The 22806-nt window shown below is 40.6% G+C and overlaps 1 protein-coding gene across 2 annotated transcripts in view; it reads left to right on the top strand.

Annotated features, from left to right (window-relative positions):
- Positions 1–22806, top strand: part of ctnnal1 (catenin (cadherin-associated protein), alpha-like 1) — a 297913-nt gene that overhangs the window by 55780 nt on the left and 219327 nt on the right. Inside the window, exon 1 of one of the 2 annotated variants that reach the window (XM_052016792.1) lies at positions 508–734. The exons of the other annotated variant lie outside the window; for it this stretch is intronic. Within the exon in view, the coding sequence (XP_051872752.1) occupies positions 648–734 (87 nt within the window). The 5' untranslated portion in view covers positions 508–647. Of the gene's footprint in view, positions 1–507; positions 735–22806 lie in introns of those variants that run through there. 2 annotated transcript variants of the gene reach the window in all.

The following is a 22806-nucleotide window of genomic DNA, read 5'->3' as shown; positions in this document are numbered from 1 at the left end:
CGAACCACATCTAACCAATGCCCAAGGTGCTGAACTTCCGAAAGAACATTCCTGGCAAGAAAATAAAAGGCGCGAGGGATTGAAATTCTACTCCCCGGACTGACTTGGTGGGTAACCTTTCGCTGTAACCCGCCAAGGTTGCTGGCAGCGGCGACTGAAGCAATGAATTGCACTTTTTTGTTGTTGCCCTTCTTCCACCAATGTTAGCAGCACAACTTGGTGCTCGAGTTGAAAATAGGAGCTCTGCATTTGCAGTCGGGGCGATGCTAAGTGTGTTCCTCCCCATTTACCCCCCTCGGGCTTCCAGTACCAGTGGTTCTTGTCGTCACCGCCAGCGGAGCCGCGCCATCGCGCCGTTTCCCGCTGCAACATTGCAGTGATCCAGCAGGCTGCAAGAAGGAAGTTAACTTAATGCGCGTAGTTAAAAAAAACACAGGTTTAATTAGAACACATACTGGAATCAGGGAGAACGCGTAACAGGGCAAAAAAAACACAAACACCACCCCCAGCCACCCACACTCACATTCCTGAATCCCTCCTACCGCCGGAAAGAGACACAACTCCCTCCCGCCCTCCTCTCACTGAGTGTCAGGCGCCGGGAGAGGGAAAGACGCACTCGGCTCCGCAACGCCAGCGGCATCGGCATCATGGCTTCTTCCCACTGCAACGCCGATACCGGACTGGAAATTAAAACCCGGTCCGTGGAGCAGACCCTCATCCCCTTGGTGACCCAGGTATGTTTGGGGGCGAGGTGAGGTGGGGTGAGGGGAGAACGAGAGGGGGCGCGCACAGCGCACAGAGCACAGAGAGAGGGAGTCACACACACACACACACACACACACACACAGAGTCAAGGGAGCAAGCTCAGGGACAGGCGGAGTGGAGCCGGGCAGGGGAGTCCTCTCAGGAAAAGAGTGGGATTGGGGTTCACACCCCCGATGGGGGTTGGGGCTTTCCTTTCCCCCACCAAAAAATAAAGGTCTGAGATCCCAAAGGCGTAGAGTCTTGAACACCCCCCAAGAGGTAAGTATCCGAGACCACCAGAAACCAGACCTATGCCCCCCTACCCGGGTATGGGACAGGGCAAGTCGTAGGATCCTCAGAAAATGAGGCAATGTGTGAAACTAGACTTGAAGCATCTTTAACCCCTCCCTAGGAAGGACCTTCCCGCGACACAACTTGTCTCGCACTGGTACAAGGTTGCGAGAGATGGGGTAAAGTGCAGCTCCGCTGCCTTGTGCTGCTAAATGTCAGTCCCATTGTCCCTCGCCCCGGGTCCCACACGCTACTTGTCTGAGAATAAATATTACTCAAAGAGACCTGCTTTGCAGTGCACTGCAGCCGGCAGAGAGAGGGAGAGGGAGGTGGGGGGTGCACGGTGCACGGGCCACACGCGAAGGTTTATTACTGCTCCAGAGGAGATTTCATACACTTAGTTTAGAAAGGGAAACGCAGAGAGGGAGGCGCTTCACAGCCTGGAGCCAGTGTTTTATTCCAAAGTTCGAACTCCGTAACTTTCAAAGAGGGCAGTATGACTTTCACCGGAGAACAGGAAGGTTTTATTTCCTGCTTTTTAGCAGCCACACTGAGCAGACTTTCTGCTTTGCAAGTGTTCCAAGTTCACAGTCGCACACCCCGCAAAGGTTTTCTGGTTTGAATTAAGGATCTTTCTGACTTTCCTTTCGTTGATCTGTCAGGAGGTGCTCGGTAACGTTAAAGCTATTAAAACCGACAACGCCAGCAATGAAAGGAATAGTTGTAAGATCTTCGGAGTTCCGATCGCTGGAGTCTCAGCAGGTGTTTTAAGTAGAGATAAAATATTCAAAATGCCTGCTTCCTTAAATTGCCTTTAGTTCATTCTTTAGTGTAGTTGCTGACTTTATTTTAGCAAATAGGATAATCCAGCGGTCACGTTTTAACAGTCAGTTCAAGGGGAAGTGCTGGGACATTGAATATTTAATGTTCTTTGTCACTTGGGAATTTTGCGAAATTATTCCCCAAATTTTCACATGCTTTTGAATTCTGATAACTTAATTTGTTAGGAATCTTTTACTTTTATGTTGCTTGCAAAGATTTTTTTTCAGAAGAATACAGGGAAAGTACACCTAAGGAGAAATAATCATGACATTTAAGTTGTAAACAATATACTATGTAATCTGTAGGTGTAAGGTTTTATCTAACTAAAAAAAAAACACGGTTCTTGGAAAATGTTAATTCATTATTTCCCCTCAAAATAACAGGAAGTTTTTATAGCATTTGTCATCATGGAAAAATACTCCGGTAACTTCAGACAAGGACAGACTTGTGATTAAATTTGGAATTACAAATGTTCTTGTTCAAACCCTACCACTGCACCTTGCTGTTCATTTCACTATTGACGTGCATTCAATCCAGTAATGTTACAGTACCTGCACAGAAGGCATGGAGTAAACATCAGAGAAAATTGTATCTATTTAGCCTAAAGTACATTTTAACGACAAGCTAACTGTTAATTATTGCCTGGAAACCCCTTTGCACTGAACATTATTCAGTTTTGCAATGGCATCTCATTTTTTAAGTTTTCAATTTTTGCCAATTTTAAAACTATATTTTATTACTTCCCCTTTTTGCTTTCTTATTGCATTTTTTTTATACTTCTCCGGCATTTAATTTGACATTGAATTTCCACATTGAAGTTTACATTTCCTCCTTGAGGCTTGCATTGTTAATTTCACAATCTTTTAATCTGATTGCTTAATGAGATACAGTTGCTTACCCTGTTCACTTGGGTCCGAGGTACCCAACTTTCCTCATTATGATCTTATCACCTTGCCTTTTCTGAAAATTAAAAAAAACAAGCCTGCAAGGCCAACTTTAATGGGCGGTAATGTTAGATGCACATCAAATTATGTCCCAATTTAACAAAACTGCCATGTGGAGATGCATTTTCATAAACCTAGGGTTAATTGTATTTCCAGGAAGATTTTTGATTCCATACTGTTAATACCTAAGTTGTGGGGAGAAGGGTGGGTGAGGAAGAAGTCGATATATTCAAATTTATTGGTAACATGTTTAGCCCATTGGAGGCTCTCCATTTTTATTTCTATTAGACTCATTTAAGTTGACAATATCATTGGTGAATTATACTAGCAATTTCCATCACTGTCAAGTTTGCCCTATTAATGTGCCGTAGCACAAATTATATACTCTTATGTATTGTTTAAGCATGATTAAGCAATATGCCATGATAATTGCATGATTTTAAAAAAACTTCATTTTAGTAATGTCTATTGAGATTGACTTTCCACACAATTACTAGGTTTCTCTTGACTATTATCACAAACCTGAAGTGCAGCTTTTTGATGCCCAAAGACTTCTTAATGCTAATAGCTGGACTATCACCAGCATGGTCACTATAATTTGAGTGTTACTGGATATTTCACTGTTTAAAATGCAGTATGAGGCTAGATTATAAGAGCTCTGCTGTGGTGTGCTGATGACACCCTGTTGTTGAAAATGACGATTTGATGTCAATATTATCTGGAAACTTTAAAAATTATCATTATAGTTCTTGTACATTGATACTGCTAACAGTTCCTGAAGTGAACTTTGACAGTTTTATACTTGATTCTCAATTTTCCCCAAAGACCATTCATTTAAGTATAATAATAATAACAATGTGCTTCCTCTTGTATAGTTATCATGAGTTAAACCCTTCCCAAATGTGTTTGTGTGTGCATACAAACATCATGTATTATTACCACAAAAGGCCCTATCAGAGTAAGGGAACATTTCAATTAGATCCATGTCAGAAGTTTAGAAAAGATTGAAATTAATTTTGACACACTTCCCATTTTCAGTAAATTAAATATGCAATGGTTCTGTAAATGTACAAAGACAAGATTAAGATTCTGAAAAAAATTCTAATTGATAGAGTAGGCTTTTGAATATTGTGGACATTCATATTGATATTGATGTGATACCTCTAATGTAATTTGGATGTAACTCTGCATTTATTTCACAATAACGTCTCTGATGTAAGCTACTAAACTAGAAAGTACACACAAACATCTTGGGGGAATGAGATACACATCAAAATGAGCAATTTGCAGAACCATGGGAAAAGAACAGAGGAATGGGTCAAACCAGTTAGATCTTCTGGAGATCTAACACGGACAGAATGGGCTGAATGGTCTGCTGCACATTACAGTGTATGACATTCTGTCCATACTGAGTTATTTACATTTGTAGTTACTGTATTAGTTTTTACCTTTTAAAAGAAACTCCTAACTAGATTTTTTTAAAATGGCCAACACTAGTTTAAAGAAGGTCAACTACTGAGTCATGTACAAAATAAACACATTAAACTATTGCATAAAATATCAAAATGGTAATTTAAAACAAAAACTTTACAAGCCGAAGTGCCATTTCCTTAATAGCTGTGGTTAAACTTGGTTTAGTTAACTGTCCTTCTGTATCTGGATCACGTTACCATGCATTTGAATACCTGACATTTCGGCAGACTGCTGAAGAAATGCTAACTTGTCAAAAGTGCCTTCCTTTAGCCACGATATGAAACCAAACCTGCCTGTTCCAGCAGCATTATTTGAAAAGTTGGAAATTTTTCTGGAATCTTTATGGCAACCAAATAAAGAGGATAGAGTGGAGGTGTAGTGTGTAAAGAAGTACAACTGCCATAACTTTGGTACTTGGAATAAGGCTATGCTTTTCAAAATAAAAAGCAGGTAGACAATAAGGTGCAAGGTCACAACAAGGTAGATTGTGAGGTCAAGAGTCCATCTCATCGTATAAGGGAACCGTTCAATAGTCTTATCACAGTGGGGTAGAAGATGTCCTTGACCCTGGTGGTATGTGCTTTCAGGGTCCTGTATCTTCTGCCTGATGGGAGAGGAGAGAAGAGAGAATGACTCGGGTGGGTGGGGTCTTTGATTATGCTGGCTGCTTCATCGAGGCAGCGAGAGGTATAGGCAGAGTCCATGGAGGGGAGGCTGGTTTCCATGATGCACTGGGCTGTGTCCACAACTCTCTGCAGTTCCTCGCGGTCGTGGCCAGAGCAGTTGCCATACCAAACCTTGATGCATCCAGATAGGATGCTTTCTATGGTGCATCGATAAAAGTTGGTGAGTGTCAAAGGGGACATTACCAAACTTCTTTAGCCTCCTGAGGAAGTAGAGGCACTGGTGAGCTTTCTTGGCCCTGGTGTCTACATGATTGGACCAGGACAGGCTATTGGTGATGTTCACTCCTAGGAACTTGAAGCTCTCAACCCTCTCGACCTCAGCACCATTGACGTAGACAGATGCATGTACACCGCCCCCTTTCCTGAAATCAATGACCAGCTCTTTCATTTTGTTGACATTGAGGGAAAGGTTGTTGTCATGACACATGGTCATCTTTGGGATTATGGGTAGACCAATACCATAACTTGTTAGTATTTAAGCAAGGCTTTTTTGCCAGAAACAAAGGTATACTACAACATCTCTTCATTTGGTATCAGCCAAAATTTTTCCAAAGTTATGTGAGCAGCTTTTCCTATTTGTGGAACTCCCTAATGGGTTATGCATTCCCTGAAACTGTTGTGTGTAGGATAAATGCAGCAGCTGGAGCATGCATTGCACTGTGGAAAATCTGCATTGTGACCATAAGAACTCTGACCCAATGTTATCACATAACAAAAAAACTTGTTGATACCTACTGTGTAAATCCTAAAACTGCAATAATCTTATGAGAACATTTTAATCATAAATATTAATCATGTAAATATTTCCTTTGATTTTGCTGTCATTTCTAATCTTATTGATGCTATATATTTAATAGGGAATACACATGTTTAGTCAGAAACATTACAATAAATATGAAATGATACCACTTATCTGCTATACTTATTGCATTTTCTCATCAATTATCTTCACAGGTTGCAGAAGTCTCCACAAAAAAAATCCATAATTTATAATCTTTACCACACTCTGTGGATTATGTAGAAAAAAACTGGGTGTATTGAAATTTGTGATTTGTATTTCTGAAATGCAGATGCAAAATCAGTTTTAAACTAATTACTGCTTTTAGAAAAAAATCTGGATATAATTGTTATAAGTTAATACACTTTTACAAAGAACAGGATTTGAAACTTTGGTAAAAGCTAAACTTGGTCATACAGTTTTAGTAATGATGGCTATTAGAAGTTGTATAGGTATGAGTAAAACAGGTAAATCTTGCTGGTACCTTTTTATTTCTTGTGGATCTCATTTAATTCAGACATTACCTTCTCAATGAAGCATCAAGTTTGTATCTTGCTAGGTGGAATGAAGAATTTTTCGTAGGTTTCTTGAAGACAAATGGATGCTCTCCCTCTTTTGAGTCTTATAACAGATTTATAAAGCTTTGAACACAGCCTTGGCAAGGTATAGAACAAGAATCTTAGCCCCAGTAGGAATTTTTGTTTTACAATTCAATCTCTAATACAGAAATCCACCTCTAATCAGAAGTGCTATTCATGTACTAGGTGGCAGCTTTGCATTCTGCTCAGCTTCTGTCACTTGTTTCTGTTGAAGCCATTGGAACAGAATATTGGGAGTGGAGTTGAATGTGTAGCTTTTGCTGTGTGGAGTGTTTAATTCTACCAACTAGGGATACATTTCTGAGCAACAGGTTTTCATTTTTTGAGCAGTTCATTATTGTAGCCAACCAGAATTTGCAGTTGTAATGATGGTTAAAATATAAATGTTGTCACTAACGAGTAAAACTGATGGGATCCTGATAATGATGCATTTATAGTTAAATGTAGAAATCTGGAAATTGCTGTTAATGATGCCCTGCATGTGTATGGGATACACCGTTGCACCTTTTGCATATGTAATCAACAACAAATCATAATTTAAAATGAAATTCAACTTTTCTCTCACTATCAAATTCATTGAAAATATTGTATCTCGTTGGATACGGTATATTTTGAGTTTTTAATCACATAAAAAGTTAGACTTACTGCTGAGCAAAGCTCTTTGGTCTTGTAAAATAACTCGAACAGGTGTGGAGTATTATTCTCTCAATGCGTGATAATTATACAGATTTAAAAATGGGTGATGTTTAACTTTACACCTTAATATTGCTCTTTGTCCCAATCTTTATTTTGCTTTCTGGAAGATGATTGTTAATTTATAATCCATACCTTTTACAACTTTGTTTACTGTCTGTGAGAATTTACCCATTTGAATTGCTGAACCTGCATCATGATCATACAGATTCAGGAATGATGTACATTCCTTCGTACATGATTGAAAGTCAAGCTGGAATAGGGGAAGTATACACTACAGATCCTGCTAAATCTTTATGATCATCATTGACTTGAGTCACTTGTTTTATAGGAGCTTCTGCCTGCTTTGTTTGTATGGCTGATCCACTCAGTCCTCTAGTTAGTGATGATTCCTGTGCTCTGTTGATGAGTTATTGAGCACTGATAGTGTGTTAATGTTGATCTTGTTACTCTTATGTTGAAGATTGTTGCCTGGACCATGCATGACATGAACAGCATCTTCCGTTTGTGATTCAGTTTCTGCTGCGTGTAGACATAGCCTGTTCCGTTATCTGAAGAATGATGAAAGGCAGTGCACATTGTAGAAATGACAGTAAATGGTTTCACTCTTTATATTGCCAAAGAAGATCAACAAACTTCTGAAGTTAGTAGGGCCAAGAAAATTATCCCATTATTATTATGAAAATCAAAAAAAACTGCAGATGCTGGAAAATCTAAAATTAAAAAAAACAGAAAATGCTTGAAACACTCAGCAGGTCAGGGTGTATCTATGGGAAGAGAAACAAAGTTAACATTTCAGGTAGAAGACCCTTCGTCAGAAATAGGAAGGGAATAAAATAAGTTTAAGCTTGGAGGGTGGGGGTTGGGTGTCTCTGAAAGGGTAAAACTGTGGTGGCCATGGGGCTAAGCTGCAATCATGCCCAGCCTGACCTACCAGACATGTCTTCTTGATCTGCATTTTGTAACTCCTACATTCTTTTGTCTATGTTCTCACTTCCTAACTGCTCCCATTCACTCATTGGCCAGACAACCTTGGTTACAGCTTATCCCCGGTCATCCCTGGGCAGGCACGGTCGCATAGCGGTTAGCGTAACGCTTTACAGCGCCAGCGACCCGGGTTCAATTCCCTGCCGCTGTCTGTAAGGAGGTTGTACATTCTCCCTGTGTCTGCGTGGGTTTCCTCCGGGTGCTCCAGTTTCCTCCCACATTCCAAAGACGTACGGGTTAGTAAGTTGTGGGCATGCTACGTTGGCACCGGAAACGTGGCGACACTTGTGGGCTGCCCCCAGAACACTCTATGCAAAAAGATGTATTTCACTGTGTGTTTCGATGTACATATGACTAATGAAGATATCCTGACTTTACTTTATCAGAGGCATCTCCTCTTCCAACAGCTTAATGAATTTATTTTTGTCTCCTTCCCAGTTCTGACAAAGGGTCTTCCACCTGAATCATTGCCATTGTTTCTCTCCTTACAGATGCAGCTTGACCCACTGAGTATTTCCAGCATTTTCTGACCTGTCAACGTCCATCATCAGTGTTCCAGAGATGAATAGTTGGCTTTCATGAGTCATGCTGCTGAAGTATATTTTTTCCTGGGGCCCCAATAATTACCAGGAATCATTGGTATCATGCATGGTCAGATGCAGCTTTGGTTGTCAAGGACAGCAGCTTGTACCTCCCGACCATTTCCATGTCTGAATGAAGGGTATGAAATGTGGTGTTTCTGGCATAGCCCAAACTAAAAATAAGTAGCTTATTGGTGTGTTGGTGTTACTACTCTCAAATAACCTGCTGGAAGCATAATTAGCTGTGCCTTGCATCACTGGAATCAGTTGTTAAGATGATATGTAATTTTATTTAATGAAGTTAGAAGATAAGAATCATTTATTTCAGGTCTGAGCAGTTCATAAGATGTTGTCAAGTGGTCTCAAATGCTTTCTACTGCTGAGTACTGAACAGGCTGTGCATGTTTTATGTATTTTCTATTTGTCCCTTATTGTTTCACTTTCCCCCCCCCCCCAGTAGCTAAATATTATAAATTAGAACAGAAAGAAAATGTAGAATTCCTACAAAATGGCCTTTACCCTTGATATGAAAGATTTAACGTGTGGTTATGGTATAAAGATGTTATCTGAGCCTCCTGATATGTATTTGCCATGCAAAACAGTGAAAGCAATTTGACCAGGATTTAAATATAGTGACAACTATGAAATAATTTGAATGAACTTCAATTGTTATGGTTATATTGGTGGATGACTGTCACATTCCATGTTGAGAAAAATACAGAGATTCACAGGCTGCCTCTGTGCTGTAATTTCTTTGAACATGCAGGTTTCTTATCTAATTATTAATTTTCCTGTCCTTTTTTGCACATCCTGTCCTGAGGATGTGCTTTTCTGTCTTTTTCATGTTCTTCCTTTTGCAAATTCCTTTTAATTATGTTGGTCTCCATCTCAGTGGCTTCTTGTGATTAAAGCATCCATCCTGAAGTAATCTTTTTTTTAAACTGTGTAATGATGCTGATTTAATATTGCTTTTTACTGTTGCTTTTTATTTCTGATGAATTCGCTGCTCATTTCTGTTTTTGTCTTGACAGTTTTTTCTAAGTAATCTCTATTGTTTAATAACATAGATAGCGGAGTTATTATGGTAATATAAACAGCCAATCTGCTGAAGGGATAAAGCAGCATCTGTGGGGAGAAAGGAATTGTCCAGGTTTTGGGTTGAAACCCTGCATCAGGACTGAGAGTGGAGAACGAGATGGCTAGTATAAAGTGGAAAGGGGGAATTGTGAGAGAGCGGCCAGAGGTGATTGGTGTGGTGGGGTGGTTGGATGATGGTTCCAGCATCTGTTGTCTCTTGCGTCTCCTTCGTAATATCTTCTACCTTTCTGCTCACTGCTAATCTCACCAGGGGTTACAATGCTAAGAATCACAATTAATTTCTGCTGCATTTGTTTAAAAACATACAATATCCTTGTATGACTACACGATGTTGAGCAACTTCTCAAAAGTATTGATTTGTGATCCTTGCTCAGTTGGTACCATATATTTATAGATTGTAGGTTTTAACCACACATTAGTACTCAGTGTTCCATGTAATTGAAACAAGACATCTCTACTCTTGTACACAAAACCTTTTGCAATAAAGGCCAATGTACAGTTTGCCTCCCTAATTGCTTGTTGAACCTGCGTACTAACATTTAGTGACTTGTATACAAGCATTGCAGATCTCTATGAACACCAAGTTCTTTCGATCTCTTGCTATTTATCGTGCTTTTTTTTCTATCAAAGTGGGATGACTTCACATTTTTCCACATTGTGTTCTATTTCTTGTGTCCTACCCATTCACTTAGCTTGTCTGTATATCCCCCTGGAATACCTTTGCATCCTTCTCACAGTACACACTGCAATTCATTTTTGTATCATTAGCAAACTTGCATTCATTGCACTTGATCTCCACCCTGCAAGTTATTCACATAGATTGTAAACCAGCACTGACCCATTGGGTATCCCACTGGTCAGAATCTCCCAACCTGAAAATGACCCATTTATTAATTCTCTGTTTTCTGTCTGTTAATCATTCCTCAGTTCCCAGCAGAATATCACCCTCCCAATACTGTACGCTGTGATTTGCTTAGTAATTCTTCTATAGCAAAGGATTTCTGAAAGTCCAAAGTGCCCTGTACCACTTCCTTAATAAAACAGAAAATGCTTGTAAAACTCAGGAGGTCAGGCAGCATCCATGGAAAGAGAAACAGTTGATATTTCACATTGAGGACCCTTTATGAGAAAGAGAAAATAGTTAGTCTAGAGAGCAGAGAAGATTGGGTGGGGAGGGGGGGGTAAGTGGTAGTAGGCAATGGGTGGAACAAAGGGAATTTTTTGGGATAGAATGAAGTAATGTAACCATTATGGGGCAGTTGAGCTTCTTTGTCTATATGTTGCTAACATTGTAAGGTCTAGATAGTATTTTATAGTCAGGCCCAGTGGGACCCAAATAGACATTCCAAGTAACAGTGATTCACTTGCACTTCTTCCAATCTAGTCTACTGCATTTGATGTTCACAATGTGGCCACCTTTATACTGGAGAAACCAAACACAGATTGGATGGTTGCTTTGCAGAGCATTTGTTCTCGGATTGCAGGAGTGACCCTGGGCTTCTAGTTGCTTTCCACTTTGAGTTCCAACTCCTTCTCTGACTTCTATTTAAAGCCTCCTGCACTGCTACAATGAGGCCTGATGTCAGCTCGAGGAACAACATCTCATTTTTCCTATTGTAGCCTGCAGGACTCGATTTCAAATTCTCCAACTTTAGATAACTTGCTCTTTCCATTTGTATCAGGACTGGCTGTTTATTTTCTGCCATCCCTCTTTTTCTTTCATTTGTATATTCTGGCCTGCTGGGGCCGTCCCAGTGGCTAAACTCTACTACATAACTAGACTTTACAACATTAGTAACATAATACACAGGCAAAGGAACTTCACTGCCGATTACCAGCTACATTACTTCATCCTATTGCAGAAACTTCCTTCCTTCCACCCATTGCCCTCTCCAATCTTCTGTGCTACCTAGACTAACTTGTTTTACTTCTCTTCCTCAGTTCTGATGAAGGGTCTTCAACCTGAAACATTAACTGTTTCTCTTTCCCCTTTTGCTGCCTGACCTGCTGAATATTTCCAGTATTTTTCTCTGTTTATTTCAGATTTCCAGCTATTGCAGTTTTAGTAATAGATTCCAGCTTGTTTCCTACTACTTGGGTCAGGCTAACTAGTCTATGGTCTCCTGTTTATTTAAATAGTGGTGTTTTTAGGTTTTAATTGAAGATGGCTATTGTAGATATTAGTTTACAGTTTCAATAATTTGAAAACTTGTTGCATTTTAACTAGTCTTTTCACTATCTTTTTGCTTACTGACAAATTTATGTTCATGCATTCCAACACAGCTGGCACATCAGCAAATTGAAAAGGTGATTTCTGCTGCTTCCAAAATGTCTGGTTGCTCCCAATCAATATGTAAAAGTGCGAGCTTTTGACAGCATTTTGAAGTGTGAGGCCTTTTATTCCAGATTTAAACAAGTAATTATTCTCAGGATTTGGGCAGCATTGACAATGCTCATCACTCTGTGCCTTGAGAAGTTGGTGGGCCTGCTCTTTCAATTGCTACAGTTGCTGTGGTGATGGTACTCCCACAACATTGCAACTTTTGTACTTCAATGGTAAAGGTCGCAGGAGGGAAGTGCTGAAGAAATAATTTTGGTGAATTGTTATAATGCAGCTCTGTACATATTGCAGCCAAATTATGTAACCCAAAATCACCAATCAAGTCGCTGTTCTGACCCAGATTTTAAGAGTTTTGCTGCTTTTATTATGCTGGCTTGAAATTTGAGGAAAGTGGTGAGACTAAGGAGGTAACCATTCTTTGCAGGATCCCAGCTCCTCCTAATATTCTTGCAGCAAACGTTGATGTGGCTGCTTCAGGTAAACTTTGTTAGTAGCAAAGTTTTGATATTATAGCAAGATATTGATAGTTTTGAAGTCCATGATGATGGTGTCATTGAAGAGCAGGAAGACTTGACAAAAATGAAATCTGCTCTTTGTCAGCCTAGACTTGAATATTACCTAAAATATTTAAAGTTAAAAAAAAAATATTTAAAGTTAAAATCAGAAATGCTGGGGATATTCAGCAGGTCAGCCAGCATCTCTGAAGATGGAAAAAGTGAACATTTCAGCTTGATGATAATTCATCAGAAAAAAATTTCTTAAGTCCTGTGAAAGACTGCTTTATAGTTGGAAGGAATTGCAAATAGAGCTTCAGACTTGGTAGTTAGTAAGCCATCTCAGTCCTGACCTTTATAATGAAGGGATGGTCCTTGAAGAAGCAATTGAAAATTCCTGTGGCAACGATGTGTTGGTGCCTTGATCACTGATGTTTGGGGCAGAAATTGATCAGATTCTATTTGTTCTGTTATTTAGATTGTGAAAACTTGGTAAATTTAAAATTATTTGTTAAGTACTAGTGTCATAACTGTGTATGAAAGCAGAAGGATGAGGGAAATGATGAGCACTTCTGCACATATCTCCTTTATTATCTGGGTGATGGTGTGGCCTTTACCTTTTATTGTAGACACTTTCCTGAAGTTGTGTGCAGTCAGTTGCATTGGCTGGACAATGGTATCCATGTTTGTTGGGTATTTCAGAATACAAAGAGTAAGATCATCTATTAATTTGTTTGGTAAAGGATGTTTGTGAGCTCTCAGCCCATCCTTTGTCTTGTATAGCTGTGCAGGGCATAGTCGTACAGTGCTACAGCATGGAAACAGGCCCTTCAGCCCAATGACCACACCGACCATCATGCACCCATTTACAATAATCTTGTGCTAATCCCATTTTATTCTCCCCACATTCCTATCCCCCACCCATCCCCTGAATTCTACCACTTACCTACACACTAGGGACAATTTATGGTGGGGTGGCCAATTAACCCATCAACTCGCACATCTTTTGGGATATGGGAGGAAACTGGAGCAGTCAGAGGAAATTCATTTGATCAGAGGGAGAACCTGCAAACTCCACACAGACTGCATCGGAGGTCAGGATCATATCTGGGTCACTGAAGCTGTGAGGCAGCTGCACCACTGTGCTGGATTTCTCTGGGGTTTGGGATGTTTGAGAAAGTTGTTCTTCCTGATAGCAGTCTAGTTGTCCACCACCACTCTTGTCTGGTGGTATGACTAAGAAACTGTTCTGAGCTTGGTTCTGTCTGCAACCTACTGATCTTGTGTAGTAATCATACAAGATGTCTTCTACTGAGATAAATTTGCTATTTCTGGCACAATTTTACAATATATTCTGCAGCGAATTAAAGTTCTCTCTGCTTAATGGTGATTGGGATGTGTTAGGATAAGATGTTTGAGGTAATGGTAGTAAATAATCCTGATGCTTCTATCAACCAAAGTGCACATGGATTTCTAATTTTTGCCAAGTAAGATCTGTCCTTAATTTGCCTCTCTTCATGTGGTGGTACCACTGTTATACAGTGTTGGATATCTGCAAGATGGAGGTGATTTCTTTGTGTTTATAAGCGCCATATTATTTCTTTCAATACCATTGTGGGAGGAAAAAATGAGAGGGTTGGGTTGTTAGTTGATTTGGATTGATGTTATCAAGTCTGATTTACATACTTAGAGAAAGAACTCATTGAATTTTTGTAGATGTGGTTGTGATCACTTACGATTGTGAGATGGTGGAAAGGCAGCAGGAACATAATTAACAACGGTCTCATTTGACTATTGCTATTGGATGTGCTTCTGACAGTACCAATCAGCGTTAAAGTTTGCAGTACTATATTGGTTTTGTCTGATTTTTGGCTATTATACTGAAAGTTCATGGAAAATATCAAGTATAGTGTGCCATGTTTATTGATGTCTAATTTTAATGTTCATTTTAATAAATTTTGGCATATTTTTGTCTTTGACAGAGAACACCTTGCATTCTATATCAAGTATCCAAAAGCAGCTACTTTAGTTAACTGTTTTCTGAAGCATATTTACATTGAACAGATTTATGATAATTTGAATTTTTAATTGTTTAGGAAAAATTCTGACATACGGTAGGAACAGCAAGTTATAACTGTTTTGGTCAAAGTAATCTTTCCTGAAGATAGTGTGTATGCTGTGAAATATCACATAGTTCCTTTGACGCGGTCATGAAAATCTCATTAGTATTACTCTAAGGATCTGAAGTATAAAATGTAATTTTTAACATCAGATGTTGGGAATACTTCCTTGTATGATTGCTTCTATAACAGACAGAGTTGTGAAGCTGATGAATCCTGCTGGGTGCTTACAAACAGTATGCTTGGTAGAATCATTAAGATCAACTGAAACCAGATTCAAAATAAATTCAGATTTTTACTTGGCAAAAATGAACAAAATTAAACAAGTAGTTTTGTGGAATATTGTTTGCTTTTTCAAAAGAAACGTTCTATTTCCATTCTCTGAGGTTGTATATTATTTCTTGAGCAATGTGTTACTTTAAGTATACCAAGTTGCTCAGTTATATGCTACCACTTTTGGAGATACACAAAGGAAAGAATCTGTCTTTGATTTGATTTACTTCAATCACAGGGAAGCTATCTAATTTACAAAAGCAGATAGTGATTATATTATTTATTTCGCCTAGTGACCCAGATGGGATTAGCCATTCAAAATGCCTATTGCGTGCACAAATTTCTTGTCGATCTATTATGCAATAATTGACAAACCATTATGCTCTTCTGCATTAAAAAAAAATTGAATGTTTTTTAATACAAGGGTAATAATGACAGAGCACAGCCATTAGAAAGGACTTCCTGGGCTGGAACTCATCTTGAGAAACCAAATTTTGAGGTGACCTGCTTGAGGTCTGTCAAGCTATGCTCTCAATAGGAATGGAAAGAAATGCTGATAGGGGTGAAGTAAAAAGAAACTCATGGAATGGTGCTTTGGAGGACTGCTGACATGCTGTTGTTTAAAACGGGAGGAAGTTTTAAACAAAGTAATTACTGGCCAGTTAGTGTCACAAACCAGCAACAAAAGAAACACACTGAGCATGATTCAGTGTTAAAAACTATTTTATTAATCACTACTTATGATAATACGTAAAATAAAAGTTAAAAAAAAAATGTTAGTATGTTAGAATTCAAGAATGTTAAACCTCGAACGTTAACCCCAAAACTAAACTCGTCGTGTGTGTGTGTGACAAAGTCCAAAACTCCCAGTTCCGGAATGGTTCTTAAAGTTCAGTTCCGCAAGCCATAAGGTGAAACATGAGCAAGGGCTTCTTCAACAACCACCGTTGTCTGAAGATAAGACGTAGATGTAGAAAAACAGAGAGAGAGTACATACGAAATCCAAATGTTCCACGATGGAACCCAAACGACACTTCAGTGTTTACTCGGTAGTGACTTCCTCACCCCGAAAAGCATCCGAACCGTGGTCATCCACACACAAATACCTGTTTCCTTCTACAGGTCAGCAACAAAGTGAACTCCACCGGATTACTTCCAACTTCCATACATGGATTTCAGTGGCAAACACAGTTATTGTTTCTCATCCATCGATAGAGAAAACAAGCAGGCTGGTGTCTCTCTCCCTTCTCTCTCTCTCTCCTTCTTCTTCTTCTAACCTCTTCAACAACGTCATTACGTCCTTTATCTTCTATTGACGTAAGCACGCCCCACACACACATACACACACACTCTCTATCTTAAAGGGACTTTCACTGAGTCCGTAACATTAGTTTAACTGTGGTGATAGGCAAATCATTGGAATCATTCAAAGTTAGTATAGATTTTTATTCAGAAAGATATAAATTAATCAAGGACTGTCAGCATGAATTTGAGGGAAAGTTGTGTCTAAATACCTTGGCTGAATTTTTTGAGGAAATAACAAGGAACGTTAATGAGCCAGGGTGTTTGATTTAGTCTGCATGGATTTTAGCAAGGCTTTTGACAAGGTCCTATTTCGCAGGCTGGTTTTAAAGTAAAAGCCTAGGGAATTCAAAGTAGAATGGCAAAATGAATCCAAAATGGGCTCTGTGTCAGGAAGCAAAGGGTAATGGTTAAAGAGAGTATTCTTGTGACCGGAAAGATGTTACACAGAACAGTACAGCACAGGAACAGGCCCTTCGGCCCATGATGTCTGTGCCAAAGACAATGCCAAATTAAACTAAATTTCTTCTGCCTGTATGTGATCCATTCTCTGCATATTCATGTGTCCATCGAAAAGCGTCTTAAACACCACTATAGTATCTGCTTCCACCACTGCCTCTGGCATTCCATTCCATGCACCTACCACTCTGTAAAAAAAAAACAACTGGCCCCACACATCTCCTTTAAACTTTCCCCCTCTCACTTTAAACTTCTCTTGTACTTGACATTTCTACCCTGGGAAAAAGATTCTGACCATCCACCCTATCTATGCCTCTCATAATCTTAAAAACTTCTATCAGGAGTCCCCTCAGCCTCCAACACTCCAGATGAAGCCCAAGTTTGTCCAACCTCTCCTTATAGCTGATACCCTCTAATCCAGTCAGCATCCTGGTAAACCTTCCTACACCCCTTCCAAAGCCTCCTCATCCTTCCTGTAATGGGGCAACTGGAATTGCACACAATACTTGTCGATTTATAAAGGGCTCAACATTTGGTCCCTTGCTTTCTATAAAATTTATTAATGATTTAGATTTCAATATAAGGACCATTATAAAGAAGCTTTCAGAAAATACAGTTTAGCTGCAATCTGGATGTAATGTCTGAGAAGGTGATAGAGGCAGATACTCTTACAGCATTTAAAAAGTATCTGAATGAACACTTGAATGATCAAGGCATAGAAGTCTATGAACTAAGTATGGATAAATGGAATTAATATAGATGGCTACTTGATAGTCAGCATGGACATGATGGGCCGATGGTCATAGAGTCAGTGTTATATAGCACAGAAACAGGCCCTCCAGCCCAGCTTGTCCATGCCGTCCAAGATATCTATCCGTACTAATCCCATTTGTCTGCATTGGCCCATATCTCGCTAAACCTTTTCTATCCACATACCTGTCTAAATGTCTTTTAAACCCTGTAATTGTACCTGCCTCTACTACTTCCTCTGGCAACTTGTTCCATGTACCTACCTTCTCTGTGTGAGAAAAGTTACCCCTTGGGCTCCTTTTAAATTTTTTCCCCTCTCACCTTATGGAGAAGAGAGAAGAGAGAGTGACCCAGGTGGGTGGGGTCTTTGATTATGCTGGCTGATTCACCGAAGCAGCAAGTGGTATAAGCAGAGTCCATGGAGGGGAGGCTGTTTTCCGTGATGCACTGGGCTGTGTCCACAACTCTCTGCAGTTTCTTGTGGTCCTGGCCAGAGCAGTTGCCATACCAAACCTTGATGCATCCAGACCGGATGCTTTCTATGGTGCCTTGATAAAAGTTGGTGAGTGTCAAAGGGGACATGCCAAATTTCTTTAGCTTCCTGAGGAAGTAGAGGCACTGGTGAGCTTTCTTGGCCGTGGCATCTACGTGGTTGGACCAGGACAGGCTATTGGTGATGTTCACTCCTAGGAACTTGAAGCTCTCAACCTCAGCACCATTGATATAGACAGGTGCATGTACACCACCCCCTTTCCTGAAATCAATGACCAGCTCTTTTATTTTGCTGACATTGAGGGAAAGGTTGTTGTCATGACACCATGTCACTAAGTGCTCTATCTCCTGATGACTATCCACTTCATCTATGCTCCTCATGATTTTATATACCTCTATAAGGTCACCCCTCAGCCTCCTATGTTCCAGGGAAAACAGTTCCAGCCTCTCTTTATAACTCAAGCCTTGCAGTCTCCTTGTGAATCTTTTCTCCATCCTTTCCAGCTTAATAATGTCCTTCCTATGGCTGGGTGACCAGATCTGCACACAATTTCTAACTGAGTTGAAACATGATGTCCCAACTCCTGTTCTCAATGTCCTGACCAATGAAGCAAGCATGCCAAACACTGCCTTCACTACCCTGTCTACTTGTGTCACCACTTTCAGGGTAGTATCTGCAACTGTGCTGTATGGTGGTCTGGTCAGTTGGACAAAGATGGAATTTAATCCAGGTCTCTCACACTTGGTGAGATGTATTAAGAAGGTGGCAGTATACAATAGAAGGCTGAATACACAGAGGTGGTGGAACAGAGGAGCCCTTGCAGTGCATGTCATTAAAGCGAACAGTGCAGGTGAATAAAGTAGTTTGAAAAGGATGTGGAAACATTTCTTTATTGGCTGGGGAATGGAACTGCCCCATTCTGGAACTGCACACAACATTAGTTTGACTACAACTTGAGCACTGAATAAAGTTCTGGTCACTACATCACAGGACAGATGTGCTTGCACTCGAGATGGGGCAGTGGAGACTTGAGGATGTTGGCAAGTCAGGGAAAATGTAAGATTGGAACAGAGGAGGCTGAGGGGACACTTAATTGAGGTGTATAGGATTATGAGGGGTCTAAATAGATTAAATAGGAAGGACCAACTTAACTTTGCAGAGGGGTCAAAAATCTTGGTACATGGATTTAAAGAAAATGGTGGTAGGATGGGTTAGATGATGAAAATGTTTTCATCCAGAGGACAATGGAGCTGGGATTTCACTTCCTGAAAGGGTGGCAGAGGCAGAAACCCTCATCATATTTTAACAGTACTTGTGTGTGTATTTGAAGAGCTGTTACCTGGAGAATTAATGGACCTACACAGCACCCTCCCCAATGAAAGTGTTTTTTTTTGTATATGGACATCTTGTAGTAGTCCAAATGATGTCTCACCATATCTCCGTAAAACCTCCATACATTTGTACCCTAACCCTGTTGCAATAAAGACATTCCCCATCCTAACTGTTTACTATTCTGGTGTTTTTACTTTGCATTTCATAAACCAGATGTGTTGAATATCTCTTCATCAACATTTATTATTTTCTCATCACTTAAGTTGTCTTTCACCTTTACTGACCAACGTGTGTAACATGATGGAGCTGCAGATGCTGGAATCTGGAGCGAAAAACGAGCTGCTGGAGGAACTCAACGGGTCAGGCAACGTCTGTGGAGGGAAATGGACAATCGACGTTTCGAGTTGAGACCCTTCATCCAGTCCATTTCCCTCCACAAATGCTACCTGACCTCCTGATTTCCTCCTCCAGCTTATGTGCAACATTGTATTTTTCCATATTCTATCACCATTTTTATCCGCATGCTTAATCTGTCTATGTTCCTTTGCAGACACTTCATATTTTTCCTCTCAACTCACTTTCCCCACTTAGATTTGTGTGCTTAGCAAGCTTTGATACTTTACCTTTTCGTCTAAGATTAATATAAATTGTGAATAATTGTGGTATTCACAATAACAGTGGGGAAAAGAAATTCTAGTTCAATCCTACACTTTAACTTTCCAAATTCAGAGATTGTGTACTCATTACTTCTCTCTGAGTTACATCTTCAAAAGTTCTATTAGCTTAGTTGGAGATTATTTTTCATCCTTAAAATTACATTGACTCTAATTGATTCTGATTTGTTTCAGTATTTCTTTAATGATGGGTTTCAGCATTTGATCCACATCAGATAACTAGTCAAGCTAGGGTGTACAATTTCATCTTTTTTTCTTTCTCTTCCTCATTTCTTAAAAGTGATGTTGCATCTTCCAATCTAGTGAATGTGTAGGTGATACTAGTGGATGGATTAGTGATGACCTTCCATCTCCACAGCTCTCTCTTAAGAACTCTGATATCCCGTCCAGAGGATTTATCTAGTATTAATCCCCTTAATTTCTCCAGTACTTTCTCTTTAGTGTTATTAATTATGTTAAATGCCTCACTGTTGTTAGACTCTTCTCCTCCCTTTATACTAATTCATTATGCTCCTGCAAATTAAATGAACATAGAATATTTGATTAATGCCCCAGTTATTCCTTTATTCCACATAGTAATTTATCCTTGTCATTGTGTTCAGGGGACCCACGTTTATCTCACTTTTTCAGAGTTGTAGAAGTGAGATGAAAAACAACCTGTTTTTCATATTTAGCATACCATAGCACTTAAACAGGCCCTTCAGCCCATCCAGTCCACGCCGACCTTATCTTCTGCCTAGTCCCATCTACTTGCACCCGGACCATATCCCTCCACACCCCTCCCATCCATGTACCTATCCAAACTTCTCTAAAATGTTACAACTGAACCCGCATCTGCCACTTCCGCTGGCAGCTCGTTCCACACTCACACCACCCTCTGAGTGAAGAAGTCCCCCCCCCCCCCCAGATTCCCCTTAAATATTTCACCTTTCACCCTAAGCCTATGTCCTCTAGTTTTAGTGTCACCCAACCTTAGGGGACAAAGCCTGCATGCATTCACCCTATCTACCCCTCACAATTTTGTATACCTCTAAGATCTCCCCTCATTTTCCTGCACTCCAGGGAATAAAGTCCTAACCTATTCAACCTTTCTCTATAACTCAGGTCCTCAAGTCCCAGCAACATCCTTGTAAATTTTCTCTGCACTCGTTCAAGCTTATTGATATCTCTCCTTTAGGTCAGTGACCAGAACTGCACACAATACTCTAAATTCAGCCTCATCAATGTCTTGTACAACTTCAACATAACATCCCAACTCCTGTACTCAGTGCCCTGATCTATGAAGGCCAAAGTGCCAAAAAGTGCTCTCTTTATGACCCTGTCTACCTGTGACACCACTTCCAAGGAACTATGGACCTGTATTCCTAGGACCCTCTGTTCTACCACACTCCTCAGAGCCCTACCATTCACTGTGCAAGTCCTACCCTGATTTGTCCTCCCAAAGTGAGGAACTTATTTTGCAAATTTTGTTAATTTATTCTTATTATATTCTCCCTCTATTTATGTTTTGGTAAAATGTCGCTACTTCCTTTGAATTTAAAAGTCGAAGGTTCGCCTTCAAGTTTTCTTTCCAGCGATGAGAGAGCGGAGATTGCCGGAAAATAACGAGGTTTTTTTTTCTCTTTCTAGCATTCGGGACAGCGGCGAGTGACTGCGCAGGCGCGTGACGTCACCCGGAAGCGCGCGGGCGATTTAAAAGTCGAAGGTTCGCCTTCAAGTTTTCTTTCCAGCGACGAGAGAGCGGAGATTGCCGGAAAATAACGAGGTTTTTTTTTTCTCTTTCTAGCGTTCGGGACAGCGGCGAGTGACTGCGCAGGCGCGTGACGTCACCCGGAAGCGCGCGGGCGATTTAAAAGTCGAAGGTTCGCCTTCAAGTTTTCTTTCCAGCGACGAGAGAGCGGAGATTGCCGGAAAATAACGAGGTTTTTTTTTCTCTTTCTAGCGTTCGGGACAGCGGCGAGTGACTGCACAGGCGCGTGACGTCACCCGGAAGCGCGCGGGCGATTTAAAAAGCAGACTAGCATATCTAGCGGGCAGCGTCGGAGCGGGCAGCTGAGTGAGAGGGAGCAGAGTGGGTTCGGCTTTGGCTCAACGGGCTTCGGCGAGAGCGGGAAAGAGGCGAGATTATAGAGAGGGGTGAGTTATTAGTTTAGTTTAGTGTTGAGCTCAGTGATATTCAGCAGTATGCATCTGGGATTAGTGTTGTGTTTGGAGTGTCAGATGTGGGGCCCCTGGGAGACGACCAGACTCCCTGATAACTACATCTGCGCAAAGTGCACCGAGATGCGGCTCCTCAAGGAACGGATTGAGAGTCTGGAGCAGCAGCTGGATGACCTTCGGTTGGTTAGGGAGAGCGAGCAGGAGATAGACAGGAGTTATAAAGATTATGTAGACAGCACCTCAGTGGCAGTCCCCCTCAAAAACCGATATCTCATTTTGGATTCGGTTGGAGAGGATGACTTCATAGAGGAAGACCTCAGCAGCCAGGACCTTGGCACCGTGTCTGATACTGTGGTCCAGCAGAGGAAGAGACATGCAGTGGTTATTGGGGATTCGATAGTAAGGGGTACGGATAGGAGATTCTGCGATAGCGATAATGAGTCTCGGATGGTGTGTTGCCTCCCTGGTGCCAGGGTACGGGATATCACAGACCGTGTCGAGAATATTCTGAGGGGGGAGGGTGAGCAGCCAGAAATCTTGGTACATGTAGGTACCAATGATGTAGGTAGGAAAAGAGAAGAGGTCCTGAAGGAGGAATACAAGGCATTAGGGAGAAGGTTGAAAAGTAGGACCTCAAGGGTAGTAATCTCAGGACTACTACCCGTGTCGCGTATCAATGACAGGAAGAATAGAAAGCTCTGGCAGTTAAATG

Source organism: Pristis pectinata, chromosome 5 (assembly GCF_009764475.1).
Source record: "Pristis pectinata isolate sPriPec2 chromosome 5, sPriPec2.1.pri, whole genome shotgun sequence".
Taxonomy (NCBI): domain Eukaryota; kingdom Metazoa; phylum Chordata; class Chondrichthyes; order Rhinopristiformes; family Pristidae; genus Pristis; species Pristis pectinata.
Note: the sequence above shows the minus strand (reverse complement) of the source record. Positions and strands in the feature narration are given on the sequence as shown.